Source organism: Falco cherrug, chromosome 6 (assembly GCF_023634085.1).
Source record: "Falco cherrug isolate bFalChe1 chromosome 6, bFalChe1.pri, whole genome shotgun sequence".
NCBI classification, from domain to species: Eukaryota; Metazoa; Chordata; class Aves; order Falconiformes; family Falconidae; genus Falco; species Falco cherrug.
In genome coordinates this window covers 61,830,236-61,853,794 of record NC_073702.1, presented here as the reverse complement: position 1 = coordinate 61,853,794, position 23,559 = coordinate 61,830,236, and the positions used below count along the sequence as shown (strand labels likewise).

Below are 23,559 nucleotides of genomic sequence, written 5' to 3'. Positions count from 1 at the left end.
TGTTGTAAACACATTTACAGTTATGTTGAATATTCTGGATATGTGTCTGAACTGAGTTTTTACTGACTAAAGAAGTACAGCTCTACAGCTAAGATTTGCTAAAGCTACCTGAATTTTAGTTAAGTGCCAATACATTTCAAACAGTGACTTCTCAGGAGTAAGGTTTCTGATAAACTAAGTGCACCTGTTAACTGCCTGAAAAAGGGAAGTGCAAGGCAGGAAGAAGATTCTAGACCACAAAGTACATGAGAAACATTGTTTGGCTGGAGCTGTTCAGTCATAAAAGAATAAAATGTATGTCACTAAATAATTATTTCTGTGGGGCAATATAATGAGCTGATTTCCATCAGCCTTACTGGAGAATCATTGCCAATACATGGGTTTAACTGAACTAGTACAGACCCAGCATTTTTCTCCTTAAATTGCAAGACATAAGAGGATTAAGTGTAAGGTCATACAGCTTCAGGAATCACTGTAGCTTAGCATACCGTTGTGCTTAACACTAATGTGCAAACATTAAAATTTAATAGGCACAATACAGGAAGCACTATAAATGTGCCTACAGGTAACAGGTCCCAACTGACCTGTTGGGAAAGAATAGTTACAGCTTCCTTATGCTTGGCATCTCTTAGATTAACTCCATTTACTGCCAGAATAGCGTCACCAACATGCAGACCTCCACATCGATCAGCAGGTTGTCCAGGATGGATTTCAGAGATCAGTATTGGAACACCATGCTCCTTCCCACCCTATTTAAAAAAAAAAAAAAAAAAAAAGCAGTTTTTTATTAACCAAGATGTCCATTGGCATAAAATCTACATTCTGGTAGTTGCTCTTGAAATGCTTATTTCAACTTTTATTACAGAAAATTAGAAAGCATGCTTCAGACAAAAAGAATGTTTAAGAACAACACATGAGATGTTTCCCTTAGTTCTTGCCCCACAAAAGAACGGACAAATTTCAAATATATACTCAAAGGACACAATCTCGAAGAACACCAAAAGTGTAATATCACACATATGATGAGACAACATCAAAACCTCATTAAAAAAGCATATAAAGCAACATATTGACTTGCAAGAAACAATATTCATATTTAGAATAAAAGTGTAAGTCAGAATTTTAAGAATTTGATCTAAAAAGTTAATACAGCTTTTGTTAGGTGTGAGATGACAATACCAATGCTTTCAAAAAAAGCTAAAATCACAATAGCTAAGCTTTGGAAGTTTGTTCTCAGATTGCTTCTGTCCTTCTACAGACTTACCACACTTGAAATTCACCACTGGCTAATCTGCCAAAGTGTCTATATCCTAAAAGTAAGCTGAAATCTTAACTTTTACATGAAGTACCAGTTCTGTTTCCTAATCTATCAAAGTGAGTCTTCAAGTTCTATGACCATAGCTATGGATTTGTGTATGCTTTTTTTCAGATATTCATAAAAATACATATGCCGATCTACAGATTTTACAGAAGTACAAACACAAATTTAAATTGCTTCTTTTGTGTCATTGAAAATAAATGCAAGTATTTACTGTGATTGAAATTCCTAGTCCTTCATGATCTTCTTTAACTAGCAAAACTTTTCTGATTGGACCAACACCTTGGCTCTTCTTTAAGGCATCAGGATCCTAGTTTGATAAAAACCAGACATAACAAAAATAAATGTGTGAACCAAAAAGCGATGCATTTTGCGTGTTTGTTTTTTTTTTTTTTTTAAATGATATACAGGCAGAATATCAGCAACAGAGTTTTTGACTAGCTCCAGGCAGGGCAAACTTCAGTGCCACTTTACAGACAGGGTATGAAATCAGAAAAGATTCCTCCCTATGCACACCTGATAATTACTTCAATTACTTCAGTGCCGAGTGATGTGCAACACAGAACGTAACTTCAAAAGAAGGAAATTAGCCAAGTACTAAAAATATAAAGGGACTACATGAAGAAATGCTGACAAGTGCTCAAAAGTTTTATGATATAAATGGCAATTTAAAACTAATCAAATGATAGAGGATGTAATACAGTCACAAGGAAGAGGTTGCTTATTTATAATAAATTATTATAAATAAGCAAATAAATTTATTATAATAAGAATAAAACACACCAAAAGCCGTTCTACTCAAAACTAAAAAGAGAGACTTAAATAAATCAAGGTATTTATTTTGCTTTTGTTAAGCCATTTTTGCCATTATGCATACCCTTAAAATCACACATACACATATTTGTCCACTGATATTTTATACGCAATTAGCATCATAATCAGTTAAGATCCACCTGACCAGCTAAGGTATTTAGAACAGATCAAAGTAAAGCACTTCCTTAAAAATGTTTGGGTTTATGCACTGAACACTGGCATGATTTAACAGGTCATGTGCCAAGCTGGGTGAGTTCTACCAAGGCTACCCAGAGCAAAATGCCTTTTAAAGGTTTTATTTTAAAAAATACCTTTTAGAGGAAAAAAAAAAAATCAATTATTTCACAGAGTGTCAGTTTATCTGGCCTTTAAATATTTTTTTAAAAAAATTAATTTCAGCTCCATCTAATCCTAAACTGTTGTTACTCTTGTTTTTTGTAAGCTAGTTAGCTCCACATTTTGATACATAGGTAATAAAATTCTGCTGTTAAATTCATATTTATACACACAAATAGCAGAGGCTCAGTTTTCAGAAGGACTGAGTGCTCCCTAGGCAAGTCAAAGGAATTGTATCATCTTTCATGATCGTTTATGGGGACATGTTATTCAGCATGGAACTGTCTGTCCTTCAGCATACAAAACAAATCTATAAGTGACATTTGAAAGAACACAATATTGAAGTAAAAACAATCACAAAAGCAAAAAAGTAACTTCTGTTTTCCACAAATGCTGGAAATTATGGAAGAGTGGCTCATCTCTTCCACTTACGTGTCCTGGTGGTGCTTGCATTGGTCGTTTTAGATCATTCCGACCTCGACAAGCTCTAATAACAGTTTTGTGACGGTGAAGGTGTATTTCTGCTTCAAGCTGATTCCAGAGCTTGTCATGAGCAGGTCCTTTCATATCTCGGCCCAGTAACTGAATCTGCTGGACCCTACATAATGACAGAGTAAAACAACATGCTGCATTACAACTGAAAAAATGCACTGTACAACTTACGCATTTCATCTGGCTAAGCATGTAGTCACACAGCAACTAGTGCAAGAACTGTGAGGATTTTTGTTTCTTCCTTTTATTCAATTAACTGCAAATGTGAGACTTTACCTACTTAGTCTTAACTTTGGACCTGCTTGCAAAGGAAAAAAAACAACAACAAAAAACTTCTCATGCTATGAGACACGGGTTGACTTCACATACCTTCCTGCCAGCTCCTTATCTAAATACTTGGCTGCCAATCTTGCTCCATAAACCTCAGCCTGAAGCACAGCTATGTGTCTACGAAGTGCTTCATTTTCCTTCCTCAGCAATTTCACCTCAGCTTCCAGCTGAGCTTCTTTCACTTTTTCCTTCTTGTTAGCTTCAAGTTCTCTCTCCTTTAACAAAAAGAAAAAAAAAAAAAAGACAAAAAATTGTTGAAAAGCTTTTATTAAAGTTAATGGTGAAACAGTACTTACTGTTTCTGCACACACAATCTGAAATTACTCTTCTGCACGCAAGACATGCATGCAGGAAAAAAAATGAAAGCAGGGACACTGGCACTGCAGCTAGTGGTTTGCATATTCCCCTCTGGGGAGGTGAGGTCTTGCATTCAACTTTATGCTCCAGACATGATTTTTATCCAGCTTACAACTCCTTAGCACAAAATGCATATACTGGTTCAAAGTTCACGGATGAAAACTGACAACAGTGCTTCGCCCTGTCACACAAAGGTAGCAAAATTTAAATAGCCTGAACATCATCCTTACTTTTTCCTGTGTTCAAATGGAAGATTCGTACAAAGAGAGAGAAGACTATTTCTTAAAATAAAAAATTAACTACAAGCCCACTAAATATTGCAATTTTACAATATTCTTTAGCTATTTTAATATGATTTTTAGTACGATGTCACAGAAATGTTCTGAAAGTCTGTATGTCCTTAAAATTACAATTATTTTCATGCTAACAACCAAGAAATGTCCAGCCAAAAACACTTCAAATTAAGGAGTCTGAAGACCACAAAAAAATAAACCCAGAGATTCTATACATGAAGATGCCCACCCTGACAAACTTTATAGAAAAATAAGTGCAAAATACTTGCTGGTTTGTTTTTTTTTTTTAAACAACAATAAAACCCCCAAACCTCCCACATTAAACCCACACTTTAAGCAAGGTATCTTTTTTTTTTCTCCACCCCCCACCCCCCACCCAAAAAAGGAATTATGGAAATATAAATTAATCCCACTGTGCTCCATCCCAAATGTACAGAAAATGCAAAACCTTTACCTCTTCTAATACTCAGACCACTTAAGTGAAAGGAATTAGTATGCTCAGGTTGCTATTCTACAAAATCTGCTTTAAAAAGAGCATGTTTGACTACCTGTGGTTTATATCCCTTTTACAAAGTGGGGAAAAAAATCCCACCTCAAGACAGAAAAATAGTAGAACCACAGGATCTATTACTGTTTCCTTTTCAAAATGGCTGTCAACTGAGACAGCAGTAAAAACTAAGTTCAACATAATGCATTTTGTGAGACATTTAGAGTACCTAAAAACCCTTGTACTTTGTACTTGTACTAATTACATTGTTAAACAAATAAAACAAGGGAGTGCTACTGAAGAAGCAATAGGACAGAAACAAAATTTTACAGAACTGGCAAGACAAATCTGTCACCAAATTGTGAATATGCTTATTTACTATTCCAAGCCTGAATATAAAACCATGAATATGGCCGATATTACCACATTTGAGAAATTAGGCAAGGTTGGTCCTTCCAAAGAGAGGTATTTCATAACAGGTCTATGTAAGCATTTATAGCTATTTGCCAGAAAGTCAAGTCTGAATTTGATGGGCTCTGCTATCTGTTAAATATTTGTATTAGGTTAGATACATAGAGTACATTAAAGATACGTACACGTTGGCCAAGACTGCCTAGCATACTGCTCAGGAGGAGCAGCACAAAGATTGCTTGAAATAGCTGGCATTTCACTTCCTGTAATTCCCATATTGACCCAGTTTCAGACCAGGTTTGACTCCGTATGCATGTCAGAAAACATGTCACACTGAGCCACTTCTGGTCTCTAGCCTTTCAGTCGGAGTTGTCTTGTGAGATGACTCTTCAACAGATCTCTTTCTGAACTGCAGGATCATTCTTAAGCCAAGAATTTTGACCCATCTACATTTCAAGAATAGAGGTTTCTAAAATTATTCCAATTCTCTCTATTATTATGATGGTCTTGGGCTATTTTAATTCACATCCACTGCCAGTAGGGCAATTACAAGCATTCAGGAGTGCCAACGTACTGTGTTGGCTCTGCCACACACTTCAGCTGTAAGAAGGGTCACAGTTCAGACATAACACTTTACAGTTGCTGGAGGGTCCGTATACAGGTACGGTGTTCCTCTAACATTGCCAATATTGCATCAAAGTGCCCTAAATTGTATAAGGCCTCCTGTTTCTATATGTACTCACTTTTAGAACATCTTTTATTTGACAAATATCAGAACACAAAGACTAGAATTTAAGACATAAGAATTTAAGGTACATTATTCACACCCAAATCTCATTTTCTTCCCCACTGGATAATTTTATGCTTCATTTACTGAATAAAAAGTGATAAACTAAAAATTCATAGTATCTTTGCCAATAATGTAGAATGTGCCAGCCCTGTCTTCTATTCAGAAAAAAGCTTTACAGATGCATGAGTGCCTCCACGTATCTGAAATACAACTGGGGAGAAGAATTCTAACTTCCCCCAGGAAAGTGATTTGCTGAAGTGTTCAAAGATATTTGATTACACTAGCAAATTTCATATAGCACACTGCATAGTATTTATACAAAAGTAGCCAGCTTAAGAACTCTCAAGACTGAAATCTTCCATTGATTTTCTGCGATTTTGGTTTGTCATTTAAATTATATTTAAACGGAAAGTTAAATGTTACATTTCTAAGTGGAATCACTTTTAGTCATGCATTTTAAACATTACACCTAAAATACAAGGAACAATGTAATCCCATAGAATTGTTTTCTTCCTATTTTCTCCATTACTATGACTATTGTTCTGTGACTAAGGTGGAAAATTACACTCAGAAGCCATTCTTCTCTGAACTGGCTCCAACTGATCACTACACTAATTAAAAAATCAAAAGGTTTGCAACACGGAATCTCTGATGATGTACTGAAAGAACATGTCTTGTTTTGAACCACTGTAGAGAGATCCAACAAAACTCTCAAAAATGTTTAAAAAATTGAGGAAGTTACAGAACAGTTTCATACTTTCTAGTGTTCACAGTATTGCATAGGTTCTGCAAGATAGAAAAATGTATTTTCTGTTCTTCATATATATATATATATAAAAGGTTGACAGGGGTTTTTTTTTAAAATACAACACACAATACTTCGTATTACATTGATAGGTATGTACAGTGTTTATGCTTTAGAAATTTTGTAACACCTAAACATTTTTAGAAACTGCCAGAACAATCAGAATGTCAAACTGCCCAATTACCCCAATAATCACCCCAAATTAGCTGTAACAATAATAAATAAAACACATACAGACTTAGGAAAGAGGGCACCAAAACTAGAAAAGAAAAACTAAAATGCAAAGAAAATTCTTTACAAGGTATCTTGCCAAGTGACAGGAAGAAGGAACAAGCCAGATCTGTTTTGCCAGTTTACATATACATATACAATATATATGTAAGGTGTTGCACAAAACAAAAGTACTGCTTAAACATAACAAAAAAGGCAATCAGCATACTTACCATTTCATCCACAGAAACGACAGACTTAAGACAGAAGAAAAGAGTTCCATAATTAGAAAAACAGGCAATAGGAACATCAAGAAAATGCAACAACATAAATGACTTACTCTGAAAGAAATTTACCAGCAGATTGTTTATTTTATTAGAAGGCATAAAGAACAAGCACACTGCTATAACTGTACTTAGCAGCAATTTGGTATTTTGCAGTGAAAGTTATTAAAAATCTTATTAAAGATTTTAACCTTATTGTAGTATTGAAAACAATACTTTCTCCTAAAATACCAAGAATCTTTATAAAGCATAGCAACATAATGTGAAATGCATGAAAGCAATTTTGAAGGTATTACTGAAAGAACATTCCATAATACACCATCTATTGTACAGATAATAGATATTTTTTTTCCTTTCAGAAAGGATAACAAAGTATTACAAAAGGGACGTAAAAGACAGGGAGAAATAGCAAAAAAAACCAACAAACGTCAACTGTAAAACTCAAGAAAAAAGAAATTCAACCAGGCAACTTCATACAGTTAATCGTGCTTGGACTAAGCACATACACTGCTCCTAAAAAGGGATTCAGCCTAAACTACACGATCTTATCAACCGCTCAGCAATCAGAAACATCTAAAAATGTCTTAGTTCACCACTATGTACAATTTTAGAGTTTGTAAAATTTATACATTTAGTATACATTTATGCTAAGAGTCTACATACAAAAGAAAAGCGGTTGCCCTTAACAAAGAAAGGAGGAAGTTAACTAGTACAAAACTTTATTTCCCCATCACATATTCTGTAAACACAGTCCTCCTTTGCCCTCAGAGGCTTTCTGACTGCCAGAAGGTCAGCGTGACAATTTTTATTTACCTAAAACTCAGACTTCCCATTTTACTGTCATTTAAGCAGCCTCAGTTCTGGCTGTTCAAGCTTCCGAGACCTTTGAAGCTTTCTGTATCTAGAACAGTTTAAGCTGAGCTTCTATCCATTAAACCTATGAAATCCCTAAAGGCAAAGTAAACCAAACCCCAAAGATTAGTGCTAAATGTTTATAAAAAAGGAGGAACTAAATGGAATTAAGGACAGCGTATCGGTCTAGGCTGTTACTAAATTAAATTTCGACACAGATAAAATCTGAAACAATGCAAGTAAAATGTATTTATTGTCACCTGTAGGAAAAAGACTCCTGTCAATAGCATAGAGATTTAATGTATCTTTAGAAATTTTTCATAACAAGGTAAGGAGAAGCAAAAAGGTTAGAAGTATTACTCTTTATGTCACTCAAGAAATTAAGTCTCACTAATAAAATTTAGGGACCCAAAAACACTTACAGTGATGTGTTGGATTAGAAAATGTGCTACATGTGAACCTGCAGCTTAATATTTACAAAACATAACTAATGCTTATTTACAGAGCCACAAAAATTATTAACAGCTCAAAAGGAACTTCTTCATGCTTAAGCTATAATTCAATACAGAACAAAATATGTGCCAACAATCCAGAAAATGTTACTCTCATACTGAATATGCAAGTATGTAGACTTAGGAACATAGCTCTAATTCAATTACAGCTTCTGGATCTGAAACAGGAAGAATTTGGGTTACTCCTGTTATTCAGTGATTACCTTAGATTGCCTTTAAACCTTACAGTCTATTACTGTGTTTTATTACACATTAATTAACAGGACAAAATAGCAGAGGAAGCTATTCTAATGTTCCACATATGTTGAGACTAGGTATTTGTTAATGAACCTGCAAAGCAATTTTAAAAACAGACAAGAGAACTAGACTTTGATTTATACCAACAGTTGGAAACCAAAATCTATACAACAGTACTTTTCTAATTTACAAAGTCTTAGTATGAGAGTCTGAATCTGTGCTGCGGCTAATAACAAGGCAGATTACACTCTGGTTATCAGTCAATGTCAACCAATTCCACAGATTAATCACTGCTAACTTTTGGTGGGCTTTGTAAATGCCTAAGTTTTTTGAAAACGTATCAAACAAAATTATCAGTGGTTTACTGAGTTCTTTCACAACAGTCTGCTGCATGTAGCAATGGGTAGCACCACAGATGCATCTGCAGCATTCTTAAAGAGAAAGAATGACAACATAGAGAGGTCTGTGATGCCATCTACCCTCTCTCTGTATGGCAAAACAACCCCATGCTTACTCTTGTCAGAGTGTAACTACAATAAAAGCAATAGACTTCCTTCACTTTAGGCTTTTTTTAAGATACGTGAAACTCTGGTTGTATTTGTATATCAGAAGTTATTATCTTTCGCAACTTCTGTCTCCAGAAAAGCTTCATAAACCATCAAACTATTTTCTTATTTTACTTTAAGAAACCAGTAAAAAACAGCTTACATAGAAACAACTTCTTAAAATTCTTATTCATTATTCTGGTGTTATTTATGTTATTACTAATGGTTGCTATTAAATTGTTTTAAAATATTAAATGTTATTTTAAAAAGTTAACACACTCTAACGGTTTTAATGTGAGAATTTATAACCAGCTTATTCACACTGGCCAAGGCAGAACTTTAGCCAGGAGAGGGAAAACTGTAATATAATCCTCCATGCAAGTCACCCATACTTACCAGTTTTGCCTTAATAGCCCCAGAATCAACACTCTGACCAGTTTTGGCATGTAGCTGAAGTTGAACAGCATGGAGTTGCAAAAGCTGATCATGCACTTCCTTTTCCAATACTGCTTTCTCTGCTTGTGTTTCTGTCAGTTCAGACTTCAGGTCAACTAACTGTGCCTGTGAAGATATAATCCATCATAGTAATTAGAGCAATGATTAATGGGATCATCAGAACTCAGATAGATAGATAGATACATCATTTGCTGGTACATATACACTACACATGGTGTAATACAGGGAGGAGTACAGGCTATCACAAATTCCTCTATAGCCCAACTTACGCACTGGATCATTTGCAGGCTTTTCTCCCTGACTGCCACAAAATTCATTCATTCACAGACCCAGCATCAACCAACCATACTGCTGAAAGTAACAATAGCTGACTGCCTCATGCAGACAGTGGCATGTGATGCTGTTGTCCACTCCAAAACAGGGCAATGGCATGAAACCTATGTAGGAATAAAACCATAGCAACGTAAATACAATTTAAAATTTTAAAATTATTAAATCTTATGGGGAAAAAATGTATCAAAGTAAAATTACAATTATTAATGCAGTTTTGAAATCAAATAACCCAATTTACAATTGGTCTATTATCAATAGCTTAACTGAAATAGTAAATGAGGTGGGCAAACCAGAAGCCATGAATTAACATGCCCCTAAAATGCTTATGTAGAAAACCAGGAATAGTTATTAACTCTTTAAAAAGTGGTTTTGAAACATTTTAAATACAGTTTACATGTAGTATTTATATCTGGGATAGAAGAAAAAGTTCTAACGTGTTTACCAAGTTACTTGTTATCCTTAAGTTCAAGTAGCATTTTGTAAGATAAACTGCATTTATATAAGCTTTAAAGCTACTATTTCCTCAAAAAAAAAAAAAAATTATCTCAGAGAATTTTTAGATAAATTCCCAGAGTATATTTTTGCTTCCAAAAATCTGGAACTAAAAAGCAAACTGAAAAGCCACTAATTTTTTTAAAATGTCCCTCATACTAAAGCAGGGTATTTTAGATATTTTAACAACATTATACTAATGTTCAAATTCACAATGAATATCAAGTTGCAAGACAGCACTCACCCCATTCAACTATGTAAATCACTCCTTTAAAATTTCTGTATCAGTTAAAAAAACCCAACCAAACTTTAACAAAGGCAGGAAAGATTTATCAGTGGGGAGTACTTACTGGACCTAACCTTAGGTATGTAATTTGTATGGACAGCTTCCTTAACCTTCCAGCAAAATTCAGACAGAAGTAGGCTCTTCCCAAGGTGATTCAGAGCACCTAAATTAGAGCGCAATTTGATGAGATGGATCAAGCCAATCTCCAGCTTGCTGCTAAGAAGTAGAATTATCTCCCTTCCAGCCCCTTGGCTATGCCCCATCACCCGATATCTCCGGGACGGGAGAGTGGGAGAAGTCCTGCCAGTGAGCTCTGCTGATTTCAGACCAGACTCCCCAGAACAGAGAAAAATCACCTCTCCCTGCTGGCTTAAACGAAGCCTCAACAGATCAGGTTAGCATTTACTTTCTGTCAAGGAATAAGGCTGCACGCATTTTCACCTTCCAACTGCCAAAATGACAAAAGACTTGAATAATTTGTAAACCCTCACAGAACTCTAAGGCAGAAATTGCCTTCTATAGTACAATGATATTTAACATACTAGAAAGTCATATAATTTTAGATAAACGGGTTACTTACAAAACCACATTATTCTCACCAACAAACAGCCACTGCTAAAGTCTCTCTCCCATAGACTATCTACCCTCAAACAAAAGCAGATAGGTCTAAACTAAAGTAGCAAAAGAAAATATTGCCCGTGAAAGGAGGTGATGATATAGTACAGAGCAGATAACTAAGACCTTAATAATGAAGGCAGTTTGACCCAGTCACAATTTCACATAATGTGTAACAATATTACTTCTATTTTATTATTAGTTGTTACTATTACATAATGCACAATGATATTCTACTTTTTAAAAAAAGACCACTAATGCCTTCCTCCTTTCAGACAGGTACTATCAGTTAATGTATTGGCTTTTATTGCTTTTTTATACATACATACATATATATATATATATATATATATATACACACACACACAAACATTCATAATTCAAAATGCCTGGAGAAGCAGAAAGTGGCAAAACAGGTAAATTACACCAGTTTAATATTGTCCAGTTTCAACTAGTAGAAAATCGCATATAAGAAACAGAACAGAGTTCCAGAGGAAAAAAAAAACAACAAAAAAGTTATTTCCCTGTGAAATCTACAAAGCGGTGAGAATGATGGCTACTAGTTTTGCAACATGAATGATGCTCCAAATGGATCACAAAGAGACTGTAAAACTAATAATAAATAAATAAATAAATCTCTGCGTATAACCCAGGATTTAAATTCGTATTCTGCTCTTTTAATAGAGAACAAAATGAGCAATGGTGTGAGTGCCTATCATGGAAGTAATGTGTTTACACATTATGAAAAGTCATAAATCTATCTTCAGGAAGAGATGCAGATACAGGAGTCACACCAAAAAGCAAACACAGTAGGCTGGTTTCAAATCTTGCAATCTGCTTCTGTGAAATAATGTAAAGATTTGTTACCTCTCACAGAAGTTCTGCCTTTTTCAGCTTGGCCAGCTCACTTAATTATTTGTATTACTCTTACTAGCACCAATTTTTATCCACATTCCCTCACTTGGTTATAAAGGAATCATATGGAAATTCAACAGCTCTACATTCAGTTTTGGAAGCTACTCAGTAAAAACCAGAGAGGGAGCAGAGACAGCAGAGGAAATGACAAGCACAAACAAGAACTATTGGTAAGGCCATTCCTTCCAAGAGCACCATTCACTGCATGAAGCAGGGGTTCTACAAAAAACAGTGCCAGATCGTATAATTATGTTTCAGTTTGCATAAACACAGTGATGACACATAATGCTGCACAAGCAGCTGTACCAATCCTTTAATTGGTAGCTTTTTCAGTGCACTCTCCAAGAAGACTGTTGAAGGAGAGATGTCCTGTATTTTGAAGGTCACCTGCAACTGCCCTAGAATTTCCGGAGAGGTCAGTCAGCAGCAGAATTAACAAACACCCACCCACAGGAGACCATTGAGATTCATGGTTAGGAGAGCTTAGGAAGAGCCACCAAACAACAAACAGAGAACAGAAACTTTCATTGGGGAACAATAAGGGGCAGAGGTTGAAGAGAAGGTGGTACGTTTACTTTCAAAACACCCTTTAATAGTAACTTGCCGATTCAGCCAAAAGAGGAACTCTTCTATATTTAGGGCAGTATACAACTGTGCAGACTAGTAATTATCACACATTAGCAAGTATCATACTGCAAGGTAACACCTTAGTTTCTCTCTGCTAACTCATTTGAGAGTCTATGACCAAGGCAACTCACGGTTAGCAGCAGAACGTGACTGTGTGGCTCATGGAAGTATGATTTAGTCATGAAAACCTTTATCTAGCCCTAGAGGAATCTAGCAGACAGGACATGAAAGAGACTGAATACGCACAGCTCTTTTTTTCCTTTTATTCTGACATGTCTTGACGAGGTCAGTGCCTTTTGAGATATGTTCATTTCTCTCTGACTCACTGAAGTTTTGGACACTTCTCTCAGACCAAGATCTGTCACTGGAATTTGGTGCCAATGGCAAAGGGAAGTGCCTGGTCTGGGCCTTACAAGGGAAGCCAAAGCTTACTGATATCAACCAGAATATAACCAAGGCTCTTCGTTATTAAAAGAAGTCAGGCCTCTTGCTTGAATGCTCCGCTTTTCCCACCTCTCTTGTCATGGACCACAATCACTAACTTTTCCTGAAGTGTTCTGAGAAATGGCTTCAGTTCAGCTCTGGCTGCTAACTGACAACTTGGAGAAGTTCCATAAACTTCATGAGTCAGCATGGAAAAGACTCAGAAAAAAAAAAAAAAAACCCAAAAACTGCATTACTGACAGAATCACTTCTTTTTCTAGAGTATCTTATTCAAGCTTGTTCTCCAATTTGTCAATAATTATTAGACACATTACCGTTAATTTCTTTGTATTTACTGTCCCAATTACAATCTATACACTGTCAACTACACAAGACATACTACTTGGTTTACCTTTTTTCTCCTCAATGTTCTGAATAAAAAACACAAAAAACCATTAAGACTGATCTGTCTGAGGTGGGGAGCGAAAAGTTAATTTCATACATCTGGGTTTTTTTTTCTTCTACAAAGTACCAGAAAACACATGCTATTTCAGAAAAAAGCTACTGCTTCAGATTACCACCACATTGGTCTATAATCAAGCTACCTCTGAACTCTAAGTAAAAGTCTACAACTTTAGCAAACTGAAGATCCTGGTCAAAATAATCAAATAGTAAACCTCAATATTTATCTTACAAACAATATAATACACAGGTAATACCACAAGAATAGTTTTGAACAGCTAACTGAATATTTATTCATTTTGGGGCATATTTTGCCATTGACCTGGTATTTTGTATTTCAGAGATCTTTAGCCTATGAAAATTAAAACCAAATTTCAATTGAAATAACTCAAGAATTTATAATTTACTCTTTTTTTCTTCCATAGGAGAGAAAAGAAAGTAAGTCATGGCACTAAGCAACAGGCATAGTTACTCCACAGAGCATTCAAAAATGTTATTGCAAAAACTAAGAAAAACAAAAAACTAGGCAAAACAATCCAGACATAACATCCTTTTTTTTTTTTTTTTGCCTGTTCAAGCAATAATGAGTTATCAAAAAGCTGTATTTGTTATAAAAGATCTTATGCTAAATATGTATTTTATGTTGGCAATATAGTAAATGTCAGCTTAAATGCTGGGGTTGATTGTATTTAGTGTCATGGAATTCTTAGTCTTAACTAGTGTTTTTCACTAGTTTCACTGAACAAAATAATACCACTGAGGTCTCTTCCCATTATTTTATATCATATCTTATTTTTTTTCATATGATGGTCTGAACTCTGAGAAAAAAATACTCATTCATCCACCTGTACATTTTTCATAGGAAAGCAAGTATTAGAATAACCAACCAGAAATCATTTATTTCTGCAAGATCTCACAGCCATACTCAAAGATCCTATGCTAACTTTGTACACAGGAAAGAATAAAAATGTGGACCTTGTCCAGAACCAACTTACAATGTAAACAAACTAAGGAAATTAGGAATAAACGTAACATGAAGGATGAATACAGAGGTGCTTGTGTACAGAACCATGCAACAGGACGTAGACAGAGTGCACGCTAAAACCACAAGTTACCATTTCTCATAACCATCACTGCTTGAATGCAGCATTAAAAGATGGCAACATTGCAACCTCTGAGATCTAAAGCATCAGAGGGAGCACAGAGACTGAGAAAACTTCATGAAGTGGGATGCTGGTGACTAACTTACCATGCTAACAGGAAACAATCTACCTCTCACTACTGAAAAGGAAACCAGTTGCCGGGGGGTGGAGGGCAAACAGAGAGGTCGCACCATCAGGTAAAATAATGACAATGTTTTTAGCTCTGGGAAATGCTTTTTCATTTTCTGAGCTATCATTCCAATTAACGTCTGCAGTATTGACAAGAGTTTTATTTGAGCTAATAGATATAAAAAAATATCTAAGACTTAGCTGTTGCCCAGACATGAGGACATAAAACACAGCTGAGCTGAACTGGAAAATGAGGTCATAGGCCTGAATAACGCTAGGACAAGGCAGTGGCATTATTCACCATATCAAACAAAAATGAAAGGAAGACCTGAACACCTTCAGCAAAGTGTAATGAATGCTTTGTAAGGCTTGTAATGATGCACTTTTTGGTATATCAATTTCTATCTCAAAAAAAGACTAAGCATAATGGACTTACCAAAAAAGATTTTTCAGCAAAGGACAACTAGATACATGCAAAAATACCCATATTATCAGCCTCCAGTGACTAAAAGTCATAAGCCAAGCACTCATCAAATGCCTTTAAAAGTAGTAAACATTCTTTAAATATTTTTTTCATTTTCCTTTAATTTCAGGCCTTTAGGCTACACCTAATTCATTCTCATACCAGCCCTTCTAAAGTCATAAAAGTCTGAAAACTGTCTTTTTTAAATGAAAGATTATTTTTTTCCACCATATCATCTCTAAATGCCAGTAGCTAGGACTCCAAGAAATAGCAAACCAGCAGACTAGCAATAAAAAACCCACAAAACTGATAACATTTCAACATTTCTTAGTTTCCTAAACATAGAAGTCTAGTGCCATCATTGTATCTGTACATTTACATTTCTTCCTATTTTGCCTTCCCTGCTGATTTGAATTGAATCGATTTTTGAGATTCAAACAGATCTGTTAGAGGGGTAAAGGTGCATATGATTAAAGTTCCTTCAAGTTTTGTGCAAAACAGCTGCTAGTAGAAGAAAGTGGCAGATTAGTGCCCAGGATGAGCCAGACCTCAGCTCATCTACCCAGAGACAGGAGCAAACAGCCTGGTGGCCAGGCAGCACAGACACACTTCTGAGCTAGTGACTCTGCTACTGCTTCTTGTCCAGCCGACTAAGCAAAACTGTAGGTAGATGAAAAGGCAAATGATGCTGTGGCGTGGGAACTCACAGATCATGGGAAAGACAGGGGAGTGCCTAAATTGGAAGGTTTTAGTGACTTGAGAAAGTGCTTGACATTTGCTTTACGACAAGTCATTCCCCACAAATAAGTAGAATTGAGGTTTCCAAGCTGCATTGATTCTGTTACCACAAAACACCTCCAGTATATAGATTTTTTAATAGCTAAATTTACAGGAGAGGTCCCTATGAATCTTGCCACAAGACCAAATAAAAATGCATAGACAAATAAAGATATTAAGTAGTTTCACTTCTTCAGCAACGTGTCCTCATGTAATTTATGCTAGACTCCAGAAAGTTTATCAACATAGTTGTATGTATTTAAAAATTCACTCTTGATTGGGACTATTAACCTTCTGATTTAAAGGCTGAAGGATCTAGGATCATAAAACACAGCACACTTCAATGCTGCAATTACTCTGTGGCTTCCACCCCAGTATATGCACAAAGAAAGCAATAAAATATCAAGATTCGACACTAGCCTATCTACATGACATTACATTTTGAGGACATCTTTTTAAAGACAGAAGTCTCACTTAAAAGTAGGTTAAAAAAAAACCCTGATTATGCTTTACCAACAATGAAATTATTATTCCTAAGTGTTCCCATATCATTACACAACTGCAGGATCGCAGACAATTTTTCAGGACACGACAGCTGCAGCTCCTACAGCTTGGGGCCTAAACGTGCTCACAGACACCAGATACTCAAGTAATGTTGGTTCAATAACAGAAGAGCCTGTTGTGCACAGTTAGGAGCCCCGCAGCCCACGTACTAATAATTTTTTTATGGGGACCCTAACTTTGGTATCAGCTTCTAGATGTGAAGTATCCAAAATTCTCACCTATTAGGTTTCTCTAATTGCTGGAAGAAAGGATTGTCTCCATTATCTCACCAGTGTCACTTCACCACTTTGACTACAGCTCTCCAAAAGACAACACTCAACCCTTCCTCAGTCTTGACTATTTGATTCTTGCTGCCTGTTAGCATTTGCTGTAATTTCTCACACAACCCTATTAAGTTTAATGGGCTGGTTTGAATGACAAATCATGAAACATATCAGAGCCCTATTTATCTCACTGTGCTCCCTGCAAAACTAAAGTGTACAAAATGAGTTTCTGAATAAATGATACACTTTGAAACTACAATTTTTGTTGATAAAACACCCCTGATTTCAACACAACCAAAGAATGCTTGCCACTTGTCAATGATGAAAATGACTAGCCTGTAAAATTATTTAAAAAGACTGTACTTACAAATCTTTCAATGAAATTAAAAGCCTTTATTTCATTATTATTGTGACCTCCATACAGGACATATGTGACTTAAGTTTTTAGTTAAAGCTTTAATTTTAACAAAACAGTCTTTATCATGGTTAATAACAAAATTTAGGACTACTGACTCCTTAAATAAACATTACAGTAGCGTAGCTACATAGGTTGTCTTGGTACAAATGCAGTATTAATTTAGTCCACCTTTAATATGTCCCATACAGAGCACAAAGTACATGAGACATCTACAAATTAATTGCTCCACTTTTCAGATTCCATTCTAGTCCTGACAAAACATTCAGAAGACTGGTCAGCAAATAAAAAAGAATGCAAAATAACGTTCATATTTCTTTATCTTCTCTGCTGAAGACCATTCTGGATATGTAATTATCCGCACACTTCTCCTGCCAACAACTAAAAGATAATAATAATACATGTAATCTTCTTAAAAATGTGGTTTCCATTTACATAGATTGATACATCAACCAACATTTATGCCAGTCACTGACCTTTTTCATCTGTCATTAAAAGACCTTTTACTGCAGCAACCAATTGTTTTCACTTGGCTTTACATAGTTTCTTGCCACTATTTTACTTTGTATTCAAGTGTATCATTCTGTTTGCACCTACTTAGAGCAGCACAAATTACATTTGGGATTTTTAAGTCACTGCTCCTACACTTCACCAGTGCTACATTTCCCTCTGCCTCACAAAGACATTTTTTTCAGGCTGCCCATGCTTCTAGTTGTTAAGACACAAATCTGTTTTTAGAAGTCATATTAGTAGTTTTATTATTGCCATTATTTTGAAAGTTTTACTAGCTATGCAACATAATTCAGTAAATAAAACTAACAAATATAAACTAAAATACTGGTTCCCTATCACTTACTCTTTGGCAGCTCCCAACAAAGAAGACAGAGAAAAGGAAAAGACTTCACTACATGCTGATGGAAACTAAAGCAAGCTAGTTAAACTTCTATAGAATTCCAGGGCTTCTGATACCAGAAAATATGAAATAAGTCTAAGTGACCCCTTCAAAACATGTGTAATTATTGTGACAGAAGTTATATGTATCAAACTAATGACAATTTAGTACACAAGACAACTGGAAAGTTTATGTAAACTTGTACTTCTACTTCCTGAATTTCTGAAAATTGCTTACATTTTAGGATATAAAATTAGCTGGATCAAATCTCATTCAATTTATTTTCCAAAGACCACATTCTACCCAGTATCAACAGATTTCTATTCCAAAAAACCAGAAAAAGTATTCAGTTAACAGTGTAATAAACAAAGTAACATCTTAGTAAATACTGGAAAATGTTATGACATTTGAAAAAAATAAACAGTTTGCTTTTCTTACGAAGTTATTGCAACTATGTTCCCAGTTTTATAGACATCTGTCACGGGCAAAGAAATCCCTTGGTCTTCAACAGGTGCATTTCTAACTAAAAGGCAAAGAAGGGGGGGGGGGGGGGGGGGGGGGGGGAAATCCAAACAGACCCTCATAAGAACGTGTATGGTCCTACCTTAGTTTAAAAAACACTGCTAAACAAAAAAGCAGGACTATAATTCTGTAGTGTGCTCCATCAGATGGACTTGCACACTATATGAAAAGTCACCATGAACATAAAGCCACCTATGGTTAGCTTTTTTGGTTTTCTTTTTTTAATAGGGATCTTCAGATTAACTACATAATACTATGTATGCTTTAGCTGATACAGCAAGAAGTTACAAAAGATTTCAGCTTATAGGAACATGTCCCTCTAAATCAGCTGATTCCGAGTTCATCAAGGACATAAAACTACATAGACAATTACCTTCTTAGGCATATACTTAAATGTTTTCCTTAACTTAAGCATGTACATTGGCCTAACACAACTGCCAAGACACAGGGTGTGTTCTATTAGATGTTCCTTTCTAGCTTATTCATTTAAAATTACAGAATCAGATTGGCAGTCAAAGTGCCAGAGTTGAAGTCAAGCTCAGTTTTCACTGGCACATTGACCTACTTCTTTTTACTTCTACAAAACTGCACTATACAGAACTTCTTTTTTTTTTTTGCAATGGATGTTTAGACAATGTCACAGTCAGCATCATGTTATTTTTTGACCTCAAGTGATAGCCAAACAGGAAAAAACAAATCCTACGAACTTCCTCTCAGTTAAAAATCCACTGAAACCTCACACTGACTGCCAGCCTGCATCTGCTGATTTATAATGCTTTCTGAGAGCAGAGCATCACAAAAAAAATCTCCTTTAAAATGGCAGTCATCTCCTTTTGTTCTAACAGCCTGAGGCCTTACTGCCCTCCATCAAGATACACTTCTTCATTTGTTCATACTGAAGTGAAGCCAAGCTCAGAAAAGACAGTGGCTTCTATCACCTAACACTTTTTTTCCTCTTCGATTAGCTACATAATTCACCTCTGTCCTACTGTGACCAGCAGGAAAAATATGAAAACAAATCCTCCTCCCCTTTTCTTTAATTAGTTTAATTTAGGACTGCAAATGCTATTAGCACAGTAGTGTGCTTATAACCTTTCACAACCCTAAAGCAAAAGTAAATTAATCTGCATATTGTGCATCTACATACCTTCAGGTTCCTTCTAAAAATAACTTACCCCTGAAATGGCAACATATATATCCCTCTTTGGAAACTACCATCTTCCTGGAATAGTTTCACTGCTCAGAAACATCCTTCATATAATATTTTACCTAGACTCATCTCTCCAGCAGTAGGCATACAGCAATGCCACCAAAACATTTTTCACAGCAAAGTCCTACAGCAGCAGCTTCCATCCTCCAAAACAGCTCAAGTTGTGCCTCTTAAAAGCAACTGTATCAATCTGAGGTTGCATATTAAGCTGATAAAGTTCAGACTCAAAGTCTGAACTGCATTTCTTTATTCTTGTATGTAATATTATAGTAAGACCTGACAAATCCAAGAAAATGGAACCCACAAACAACAGAATGATATTCATTTTTTATTGTTATTGATTTGGTTTTCCTTTATGAAATAATATCACTCGTTCATGATAAAGTTGATAAAGTCTGAACTGCATTTCTTTATTCTTGTATGTAATATTATAGTAAGACCTGACAAATCCAAGAAAATGGAACCCACAAACAACAGAATGATATTCATTTTTTATTATTATTGATTTGGTTTTCCTTTATGAAATAATATCACTCGTTCAGTAAGACAACCGCAGACAAATGCAGCTGTAGGAGTGAAGTCTCAGTTTTTAACAGTCACTTGACACATTCAGTCAAAGTACTATTTTATCCAAATAAACACATATTTCTGAAAATGGATTTAACTTACTGGTTTGAATAAGTGTTTGTACTTAAGTAAACTATGACTAATGACACTTTCATGAATGCAATGAAAGCACTGTATCAAAATGCACAAGCACTATAAAGTTACAATTGTAAGCTATTGAGAAATCACTGCAATTTTAAGTTATATGAAATACAGTAACTTGCATCATGAAAAAAGTAAAATCACTGATCACATCATAAATTCAAGTATTAATGTTCATAACTTCTTTCAAAATATGGAATTTTATCCTTCATTCTGGACACTTTTGACTAGACATCTGTGCATGTAAAAAGACAAGACACTCATTCTCAACAGAGCAGCTCCATCTTTTGGAGATTTTAAATGGCAGTTTTCATTTCATGTTTATGACTCTAATAATCATGAGGTCCTAAAATTAACAGCCTGCAAGACAATACTACAACCTTCTAAACGTCTGTTTGACAGATAAAAATGCCATTATAGGTATGAAGCCTAATACTAGTACCAGTAATAAAAATATTTCACAAAATAAAAGGCTTTTTATTCACTTTTAAAGCACTCACTCTAGATTCTCAGTATCATTTTCAGCAAACAATTACTTCATGCACTTCGACATACACAGTAATTATGCTATTATAACTACTAACTGTGTTCCTTTGCTTTTCAACTCATTTGAAACTGAGGCACAGATCTTCAGTTATTTAGGTGTTCCTGATGATTTTAATAAGATACCAAAACCCTTTCAGGATCCAAGTTTTACAATTTCCTTTCAAAGTATTTAAGCTTGAAACAACTTTTCAAAGAAATATTTACCAAGCATTGACTCATTCTCTTAAAATAACCTGAAAACTCATCTGTTTTACAAGTCTGTGCAAAACACCCACCATCCCTGTGCAATACGCAATAAATGCTGATTGTCTACTATAAACTCATAAATCTTATTTTACTACGCCTATATAATAAAGCCTACTGTATAGGCTGATAGTACATATACATACCCAATACTAAAATGTACATGAAAGCATAGCAACATAAACACAAAGAATACCATAAACATCGCTACAGGAAGTATGCTGGTGAACTAAAGACTGCAACAAAAAAGCTCCTAGTTTAACAAGGTCTTGGTTCTACTCTGAAATGTCCTGTTCCTCTGATAAACTCTATGGATTATTGTGCATAACAATGTCTTCATACAGGAAGAAACCTGATTAAAACCAAAGCCAATTTACTTACTTTACTTCCTACTGCAAGGCAGACCTTCAGAAGAACAGGTTACCATTTGATGACTCTTAAATTCCTTTATTATAATAAGTATAACACAAAGGAATGAAAGAACTGAATTCTGTAGTTTACTTGTCTACCGAAGCTCTTACAAAGCACGTGTATTTCACGGTTTCTCAGCATTTTCCCTCTTACTCCCATATATTTAAAAATTAGTAGAACAAACAATAAAACTTAAAAAGGCATGGCCTACAAGAGATACTGATGAAACTGAAGGGGTTTAGCCCAGGGGAAAGCTAAATGAGGGAAGACACATCAAGTCTTCTAATATGTAACAGGAAGACAAGAGGGTGGTTAACATCCACAACTGTTAAGGACAAGCCAAATGACATCACCTACTAAACCAAAGATGACTCAGGTTGGACAGTTACAAACTGACCATAAAGTCCCCCAGAATCTCCTTCCAGAGCGCTCCAGTTCTCGCACAAGTCAAAAGGACTAGCAGTCCTGCCTCTTGAGCAGCACCAGCCAGCCTGGCTACAGCTGATGCTTCTTTCTTCCCACCCTAACTGAAATTCTGGATTAGGTGGGAAGAAAACTTCCTAACAGTAAGGATAGTTATTATTTGTCTGATAGAATGTGCCGTCTCTGCCATCAATTTTCTGACACCAAGTCTGGCAGAGAGCCATCTGATCTGCCACGGAGTATGAAGGGACAAGAGAACCTGTCAAAAGTCCATTTCCAACCCATTTTCTGTTTCATTTACCGCTAAGGCGGAATAATGTCCTCATTTTGACCACTAACTATAAGCTTTAAGCACCCTGATCGTTACGCCTTTGTCCCGTTTTTAAAGGGCTTTCCAAATTCACTAGGGACTTAACATAAATCGAAGACCAGTCAGCGACATCTGTTGCTCAAGACTGCTGTTTTCAACATCAAAGAGAACTTCTTTTGGCACGCACCGCCTCGTGCCCACGCTGTAATAACCAAAACCAGAGGAGCGGCAGGGCCAGACCCGAGCGCCGCGGGGCGGACACTGCCTCCCCGAACGCGGGGCCGGGTTAACCCTGCCCAGCGGCTCCAGCACGGCGCCCAGGGGCGGCAGGGCCCGGCCGGGCCGCTCACGGCCACCGCGGGCAGGGCACAGGCCCCGCCAGCCGCCCCCACCCCTCCCGCCAGGCGCAGCGGGGGCCGCGCCGCCAGGCCAGCGCGACCCCGAGGGCAAAGCCCCCCGCCCCCACCTCCGGCCAGGGGCCCCCGGGGGTCCCCTCACCTCCAGCTTGTGGTTGATCTGCGACACGGTCTGCGCCTTGTGGCAGAGCTGGGCGAAGCAGGAGCTGAGGCTGGTCATCTTCTGCCGCCCCTCGTAGGTGATGTCGGCCTGGTCGGGGTCGATCTCGCCCAGCAGCAGGTCCACGTCCACGAAGGCCTTGTCGAACTCCTTCTCCAGCACCTCCAGCCAGCGGAACATGGACACCCCGCCGCCCGCCGCCGAGGCCGAGCCGGCCGCTCCCCCGCCGCAGGCCGCGGCGCCCGGCCCGCAGGAACCGCCGCCCGCCGCCGACATGCTGCCGCCGCTGCCGCTGCCGCCGCCGCCGCCCCCTCCCCTCACACGGCCCAGCCCCCCGGGCAGGG

General features: G+C 36.7%; 1 protein-coding gene across 3 annotated transcripts in view; it reads right to left on the bottom strand.

Moving 5' to 3' along the window:
• The window catches only part of GOPC (golgi associated PDZ and coiled-coil motif containing), a 28,216-nt gene extending 4,657 nt beyond the window's left edge, over positions 1 to 23,559 (bottom strand). The window contains exons 1-9 of one of the 3 annotated variants that reach the window (XM_055713680.1): positions 23,198 to 23,333; positions 10,704 to 10,802; positions 9,798 to 9,965; positions 9,469 to 9,633; positions 6,876 to 6,899; positions 3,329 to 3,504; positions 2,900 to 3,065; positions 1,533 to 1,628; positions 585 to 749 (exon numbers count right to left, since the gene is read on the bottom strand). In XM_055713680.1, coding sequence (XP_055569655.1) covers positions 585 to 749; positions 1,533 to 1,628; positions 2,900 to 3,065; positions 3,329 to 3,504; positions 6,876 to 6,899; positions 9,469 to 9,633; positions 9,798 to 9,845 — 840 coding nt within the window. In that variant the 5' untranslated portion in view covers positions 9,846 to 9,965; positions 10,704 to 10,802; positions 23,198 to 23,333. Of the gene's footprint in view, positions 1 to 584; positions 750 to 1,532; positions 1,629 to 2,899; positions 3,066 to 3,328; positions 3,505 to 6,875; positions 6,900 to 9,468; positions 9,634 to 9,797; positions 9,966 to 10,703; positions 10,803 to 23,197 lie in introns of all 3 variants that reach the window. The other 2 variants (XM_055713678.1, XM_055713679.1) reach the window with 2 other exon arrangements.